The sequence below is a fragment of the Poecilia latipinna genome, unplaced genomic scaffold (assembly GCF_001443285.1).
Source record: "Poecilia latipinna isolate Pla-1442-1.1 unplaced genomic scaffold, P_latipinna-1.0 Scaffold5256, whole genome shotgun sequence".
Taxonomy (NCBI): domain Eukaryota; kingdom Metazoa; phylum Chordata; class Actinopteri; order Cyprinodontiformes; family Poeciliidae; genus Poecilia; species Poecilia latipinna.
In genome coordinates this window covers 10,805-18,689 of record NW_015117872.1, presented here as the reverse complement: position 1 = coordinate 18,689, position 7,885 = coordinate 10,805, and the positions used below count along the sequence as shown (strand labels likewise).

General features: G+C 37.0%; 1 protein-coding gene across 1 annotated transcript in view; it reads left to right on the top strand.

Moving 5' to 3' along the window:
* The first annotated feature begins 3,191 nt into the window (after nucleotides 1-3,191).
* LOC106943398 (uncharacterized) overlaps nucleotides 3,192-7,885 on the top strand; it is a 12,442-nt gene continuing 7,748 nt past the window's right edge. Inside the window, exons 1-3 of the mRNA XM_015026715.1 lie at nucleotides 3,192-3,262; nucleotides 3,571-3,646; nucleotides 4,224-5,115. Coding sequence (XP_014882201.1) covers nucleotides 4,258-5,115 — 858 coding nt within the window. The 5' untranslated portion in view covers nucleotides 3,192-3,262; nucleotides 3,571-3,646; nucleotides 4,224-4,257. The remainder of the gene's footprint in view (nucleotides 3,263-3,570; nucleotides 3,647-4,223; nucleotides 5,116-7,885) is intronic.

The window sequence follows — 7,885 nt, the reverse complement described above, 5'->3', positions numbered from 1 at the left end:
CACACTGATGAACATGAGGAAGTATAAAACAAGACTTCAGGGAGATTTTTTTTTGTGACAAGACAATGACAATGAAGATTTTGTACTGAAGAAACTGTAATGAGGAATCCGTGGTAGTGTAATAAATCTCCAGCTCGTCTATGGCCTCGCAGCAAGAACTACGTCTCTGTGCGTTATTTCTTTTACTTAGATATTTAAGAGTATAGCCACCTTTCAAATCCTCAATAAGCGCTGTGACCTAGAACTTATGTAGGGATATATTAATAAATTTATGAATATGAAATTGTGCTCATTCTATTGGAAATGAAAGGAAAAATGAGAACTCCATTACAAAACACTTCAATTATAAGTTCTATTACAGTTTTTTTTTACTGATTGAACAAGTAGCAAGTTGTGAATTTTTCATAAACCCTTTTAGATTTTTTATTCACCTAAAGCTGTATTCTTGTTTTTATCGAAATGCAAACAAGTTAAAGAAGTTATTAGCAAAATGAGAATGACGGATGCAAACGAGACCAGGGGTACAGAGACTGTCTGTTGCTAAGCAAAGATCTTATTCCTGGTAAACTTGCTGATCCACATGCTAGGGTTTTCAAAGAAAAGTCAGAGATGAGCTTTTAATCACTTGGAAGTGGAGCAGAATTGTTTTGGTAAATTTAGTTATCTTAATTTGTTCTGAACAAAATCAACTAAAGACTTCAGATGAGATGAGTGCATCTTTTAAATTTGTGCTGTTACTGTGAATAATGTGCATGAAAACAAACTATGCACAAACTCCAATATATCTACCATTACTGGATGGAGTTTTAACTTTCTATCCAATCACCACATTTAGATGTTGGTGCAATAAAGTCTCAGGATTTACGCCTTCATAAGTTCAAAAAGGAAGTTGAGTCCCAAAGAAGCATGGTAGTTTGCTCCTTTGGTTTGCATGTACTGACATCATACTTTCCATGTAGCGCAGAATTATAAAAAATGTGTATTATATTGTAAAATTTGCATTGCATGAGCTGCTTTTGGCATTTAAAATGCCAGTTGTAACAGAACAGAAACGCAGCAAGCAGTACTCCCAAGGTTTTCTTCTGGTCTGTGCTTTTTTTGTTTTGTCCTGCCCTTCAACAGTCGTCACCTGCATAGCATTGTTTACTAGGTTATAGGCACTTGTAAAAAAGCACAATGTGAAAGCAAACCGCAGCAAACAAAACAAAAAAAGTTCCCTTTTGGTCCTGCGTCTCAAATCAGAACCAAAGTCCATGAGGACTGGAGTTAGACTTCTACTATATGGCATCTAAATCAGGACATTAGCCAGTCATAATCATTTGCCAGGAAATCTTGACAGGCTAAGTGTGATTATACAATGAATGTATAGTATAATTAAAACTAATGCTCCTAGAAATACGTGACCTGTACCATCATGAATGCTAATTGAAAAAGTATAACAGGAAGAACACAAAGGAATTCCAAATAAAGTTGAGGAAGATGTAGAGAAAAATACCTTCATCATATCAGTAGAACAGAAACTGCTCCAGGAACATGAAATGTTTTTTCCCTGACTGACTGAACCACATGCCTCAGACAAAAATCTGGCACAAGCTCTTATCATTTTAAGTAAGCAGAATTTTCCTGGTTGAACAGTTTTTTTTTTTAAATGTGATCATTTTAAATAAATAGTGATTCTCAGTGTGGAGTAGTGGACCAGATCTGCTGATAAGACGATGCTTCTCTGGTTTACACGTTTTATGGATGTTAAGACCTAAGGCCTCGTTTTCTTTGTTTTCTAATTTGTGGCAGATGGAATATGGCAGGGGTGTCAAACTCCAGTCCTCTGCTGTCCTGCAGTGTTTAGATGTGCCACAGGTAAAAAACAGTGGAATGAAATGGCTTAATTACCTCCTCCCTGTGTAGATCGGGTCTCCTGCGCCTTGCTTATGACCTAATTATTCTTTTCAGGTGTGGTGCAGCAGAGGCACATCTAAAAGTTGCAGGACAGCGGCCCTTGAGGACTGGAGTTTGACACCCCTGGAATATGGGGTAACTGGGTTATCAGATCATTTTATGCTGAAAGCAAGAACTGTGTCCACATTCATGCCATACAGTCCAGGCTGTTTGTGTGAAATGGACTCTAAGGCTCGTCACTAATAGCAGGTGATCTCTGTTCTTCCTGGAGCCACATTTTTTGTTTTTACTTCCCTGTATTAGTGATTTTTACTTTTGCTAAGCAAAGGTATTTTCTTCCTGGTGTAGTTTCTGACTTATGGGGTTTTCATAGAGACGTCAATCAAATTTTTAATCATTGAAATGTAGAGCAGGATCGTTTTGACTGATTTTGTCATCTTGAACTTTTAATTTATCCTGAACAAAGATTGAATGACTAAAGATTTTTGAGGACATTGATATATTTTTAAATTTAAAATAATACTGTTGCTAATTGAATAATGTGCATGAAAACAGCCACTATGCACAAACACCCAATATATCCACTTAACTCAACTTGGTTGAATTTGAACTTTCTACATGATCATATTTTGATGTTGATGAGATAAAATCTCAGAATTAAACCTCTTAGTTATTCACCCACAGGTTTTATTAACATGTTATCCATGTTGAAAATATATTTTTTGTATTGAGACAAAGGCTAAATGTATCTCGACCTCTTCTGAATTACACACTGCACAAAGTTTTTATACAAGTTGATCTGCTTTCTGGATGCTTCAAGGAAGCATGGAAACATTTCACTTGCTTGAGGAAAGGACAGGCTTTAAATATTTTCTGTATTGTTGAACGTGAGCCAGAATAGATATGATGGTTTTTGTTTCATTCTGAGTAAAAGTAGGTGTGCGTTTGTAAGCCTTTGTATATAAAAAGAAGTGAGGTTAAAAGATCTCAGAAGGCTCTCATCATCTCCAGGAGGTAAGTTTGTGAGCAATGATGGATTTGTTTCCATCAACATGATGTAGAACTGCCTTTCGATGTCTCTGCCAGCACAACCTGAATCGATGATTCAGCAGGAATCTGTAGAACCTGAATACAAACTGATGAAGTAATTCAGCCAATTGGTTCAGGTGTGTTGGACCAGGGACAGATCTGACAGCTGCAGGACTTCAGTCCTGGTTCAGGGGATCTGGGCCAAAGTTTGTGTAGCTAATAATTTCTTTAAAAACAAACAGTGACTTTTCCTATATTTTTGTGAATTAATCCAGTTCAGCAAAACTCAACACCCTGCAGAACCTGATCTACAGACGGCAGAGGACTTTCTAAAAAGGTTTGTATCGTTTTATTTTAATCTTTGCAACATATATAGTTTTAAAATACATTAGTGAGTTTTTAGCAGAGTGATGACTTAGTGCGATGCTTCACATCCCAGTCTAAATCTGTAATTTTATCTGAATTATTTTTCTCTTCCTTCTGATCTAAACTTTGTTTTGGTGTTCAGACTTCTAGCTTCTGTTGTAGACATTGCTCATTTAATGGTCCATTTATCAGTCATGTTTTCCTGATTTAGTTTAGAAATACCTGATGTTTTCCCTTCAGCAGAACAGGAATATGCAAATAGGTTCTGTGTTATTTCAGGAATCTGTCACTCTATTGGAAATCAAACATCTTGAGATCATCTGGATCTGCAGGTTGTTGCCAACACCCGACCAAGGTTTGTTATGAATCACCACAAGTTCAACAGACTTGTTTAAAAATATCAGTATTAGTCTTGGTTACTTTGCATTTTAGTTACTTGCTGCAGACGAAACCAAATATCTACAATACTGGCATTAAGCTAAAAACCAAAGATATAGAGGACTTTGATTTTATTGTGATTTTCAATCATTCCAGGATGTTTATTGTTCCAGCCTAAAATTACTGATTGTGTGGCACCTTTTTCAAATTTTAATCTAACATATGAGCTTCATCAGAACACATATTGTAACTGATTGAATGTCACAGTAAATTTTATGTTGTATTTAAATAGCATGATTTAACATTGAACCATTAAAACAAATGAGAGATTTAATCTGAACACATTTATGTGGCAACACAATCAGACATTAGGAAACATTAACATTTTGCTAAAAGTTTTTACGTAGTTTGAAACACGTTTCTTAAACATACAGGATTGATGTGAATTCATTAGCTCATTGGCAGCAGAGGTGGATTTTAAAAACTTGATTAGACATAAAAGTAACAAGTTTTACGGTTTCATCACTTTTGTTTCCATTTTCTTCTGACTACAGGCAGATTGACACCAAAGAAGAACCAACAGTCAGGATGTGCCTGTTATTGACCACGCCGCTCTTCATTGCTGTGGTTGTAATACTTCTGTTACTCTGGCAGAACATCATCACTGTGGCAGACTTACTCAAAGGAGCAAAGCAAGTTTCAGATGTAGTAATCCCAGTTTTGGACGATCCAAAGATATCAGGAGCGCTAACGCTAACCGTCACTGCGGTGTTCATTTTGACAAACTCACTGGAAACGACTCTGTTGGCTATGGTTGATATCGCACTGTGGCTGCATTGGCTCAACATCCTCCCACTGAGAGAGTTAATTAGGTTAGCTACAGAGTTTTATCAGTCAGTCGTACCGAGAACAAATCAGACCTGCACTGATTCAAAGCCTGAAGCTAAACGATTGGCTGATATTGTTAAAGAAAAAAGCACTTTACTGACTTCACAAACTGGCCATGCCCCAATTTACAGACTTCCTCTAGAAGAGAAACAGACCAACATTAATGGCTGCAAGAGTTTCACTTTTGGAGAGAAATCCATGAATTGTAACAGAAACATCATGGTTCTTGGAGCTGCAGGTGCTGGGAAGTCCACTGTCATCAATGCGATGATGAACTACGTTCTGGGCGTTAGATGGGAAGACTCGTTTCGGTTTAAGTTAGTGGACGAAGGTCAGTCAGACTCACAGGTTCACAGTCAGACATCAGAAATCACAGTGTACAAACTCTACCACCAGGAGGGATTCAGGGTGAACTACTCCCTCACCATCATAGACACTCCAGGCTTTGGGGGAACCGGCGGCGTAGACAGAGACAAGGAGATCACAGAGCAGCTGCGTAACCTCTTTGCTAACCAGGAAGGCGTTGGTGACATTGATGCTGTGTGTTTCGTGGTTCAGGCAGNCAACATAACCTTAGTGTCACTTAACTATAACCTTTGCCAAAAATTCCTTAAATTGAACAAACTTCTTATTACTTCATGTTTCCACACTGAAACCAACTTCAGATTCCAGTCGTATCGTTGCCTTTTTTTCTGTCCAGTTTAATTAAATTTCTTGTAACTGCTTACATTTTGGATTCAGTTGTATGAAAACAGACACCATTACATTCCTTTGGTTCTTTGGTTTGGTCCTTTTCTTGTGGTTTATGTTCTACAGGTCTTGGGATATTCATTGACAAATTTACTTAATTAAATTCTACACACAAATACTCCATAATGACTGTGGATTTTTGCACAAGTAGAGTGAAAATTAAAATAAACAATAAAACATATGTAGGTAATCGAATCCTGATGTAGGACTGGAGTTAAAGACCTCCTGCTCTAAGGAGTCTAAATAACTTTCCTTTGTGATTTTCCCATTTGTAAGATCTTCTATCAGCGCCAATGCATCAGTCATGGACACAATCCCAACACAAAACTGAAAATGGGTTTGATTTGACTGACATTTGACTGAAGTATTCTGTCCTAAATGTTATGCGTTTCATGAGATCATTTAAATCAGGTTCCTTCAAAAGAAAGTCCGATGTTGGGATTTTTAATTATGATGAATATATATTTAAACTAATGCTCCTTAAGATACCTGACCTGTACGAGTATGAATGTTTTATGAGTCATTACAACAGGAAGACTTAAAGGAGATACTGATAAAGTTGAGGAAGTTAGAAAGAAACATCCATCCCCACCATCATAGAACAGAAGTGAAACTCTTCCAAGAGCATGAAAAGTTTTTTTTTTTTCTAAACTCACTGAGCTCATACCAAAGAGAAAACTCTGGCAGGCGTCCTTAGTCATTTTTAAGTAAACAGAAGTTTCCTACAACAGTTATTTGAAATTGTCTGTGACATACGCCGAACTCGAGGTGTTCGGGCCAAATCCGTCCCTCCAGAACAGTTTGTGTCGCCGTCTAGAAGGCAACATGATGGGAATCTTATTGGTAAATTAATCTTAACCATCAAGGCAAACATTTTTCAGTTTACTGCCAATTTGTCAATATGAAGAGGTTCAATATTCAATGTGCTCATTGAATGGTACAGGTCTATATTAGCATTTGAACATTTAATGTGTAGTTTTATGTTACATGGTATGGCCCAAAATGAGAACGAGTTTTGTGCATCTGGTATAAGGAATTATTTTACATAAAATGGCTTTTGTCTTGGGCATGCTACTGTGGACCAGATATTGACCCTACCAGGTCTTTACACTAGTTTAAGGAAGTTTGTTTCTCCACTCTTCATGTTTTCTGGATCTCAAGAAAACCTAATGGGCTCGACACAGGAAGCAACAAACAACCGTGAAAGGCAAAGAGGAGAACCCAACGCACACGATGGTGACAGTAGTCTCAATAGCGACGAGTTGATGCCGGTGTGCCGCATAACTAGCCTGTGTGTGCACGTCTACATGTATGAGCTCAAAATTTTACACGGATTACACCAGTCGCTTGGCTGAAAGAGGGCAAACCGAAATTATTGGAGAGGGAGTGATGTCGCCTCTCGTATCAATAAATTCAATTCACTCTATTTATATAGAGCCAATTTACAAAAATCATAATCTTAGGCAGGTCACAAAAACGCCAGTTCAATTATACATATAAAATATTACCATTAATCCTTGCTTTCAAGCGGAGCAGCAATCTCAATTATTCAAAAATAGTTTAAACTATTTTCTATCTATGAATCAGTCGCTTGCGTTTTGTCGACTTTGCAGCAATTCCTCATACTGAGCATATCTATTACAGGAAAGGAAAAGAAAAATTCCCCTTTAACAGGAAGAAACCTCCAGCAGAACCAGAGCCCTTTTTCAAACAAAAATATTCATCCTGCTTTCCTTGCTGAACAACATGTAATTTTATTTTTATTTCCTGATGTTCAAAATGCATACTACTAAGTAAAGATATTTTCTTCCTGGTGTAGTTGCTGACTCACATACCAGAGTTTTAAAATAAGTCAGAAACAAGTTTTTAATCATCTGAAGGTGGAGCAGAATCGTTCTGGATGATTTATTTATTTTGAACTGAATTTATCCCGAACCAAAATCAAATGAATAACTAAAAACTTTAGAGCACATCGATATATCTTTTAAAGCTTAAATTAGTCCTGTTAATGTGGCTCAAATCAAACACTATGTACAAACTCCAACACACACAAAACTGAATGCAGTTTTGACTTTTCACTAAATCGCTACATTTGGATGTGTTCCATTATTAAGACGTTATCACTTTTAACAATATATATTCTTTCAAGTTATACACACTAAAATGACCTCAAACTCTTCTGCAGGTTGTAATGAGTTCATCAAGTTGTCTGCTTTTCGATTCTGTCCCTACAAGGGACATGCCAATGTTTCACTTGCTTGAGGCCAATATTGGTGTTCAAATATTGTGTGAGCCAAAATAGTTATGGTGGTTTTTGTATCATTTTCAGTAAAAGTAGGTGTGTGTTTGTCTTTGTATAACAGAAGGAACGTTTCCAAAACATCACAGAACCCACTCATAATCTCTGAAGAATAATTACAGGTAAGTTTGTGAGCAATGATGGATTTGTTTTCATCAACATGATGTAGAACTGCCTTTCGATGTCTCTGCCAGCACAACCTGAATCGATGATTCAGCAGGAATCTGTAGAACCTGAATACAAACTGATGAAGTAATTCAGCCAATTGGCTCAGGTGTG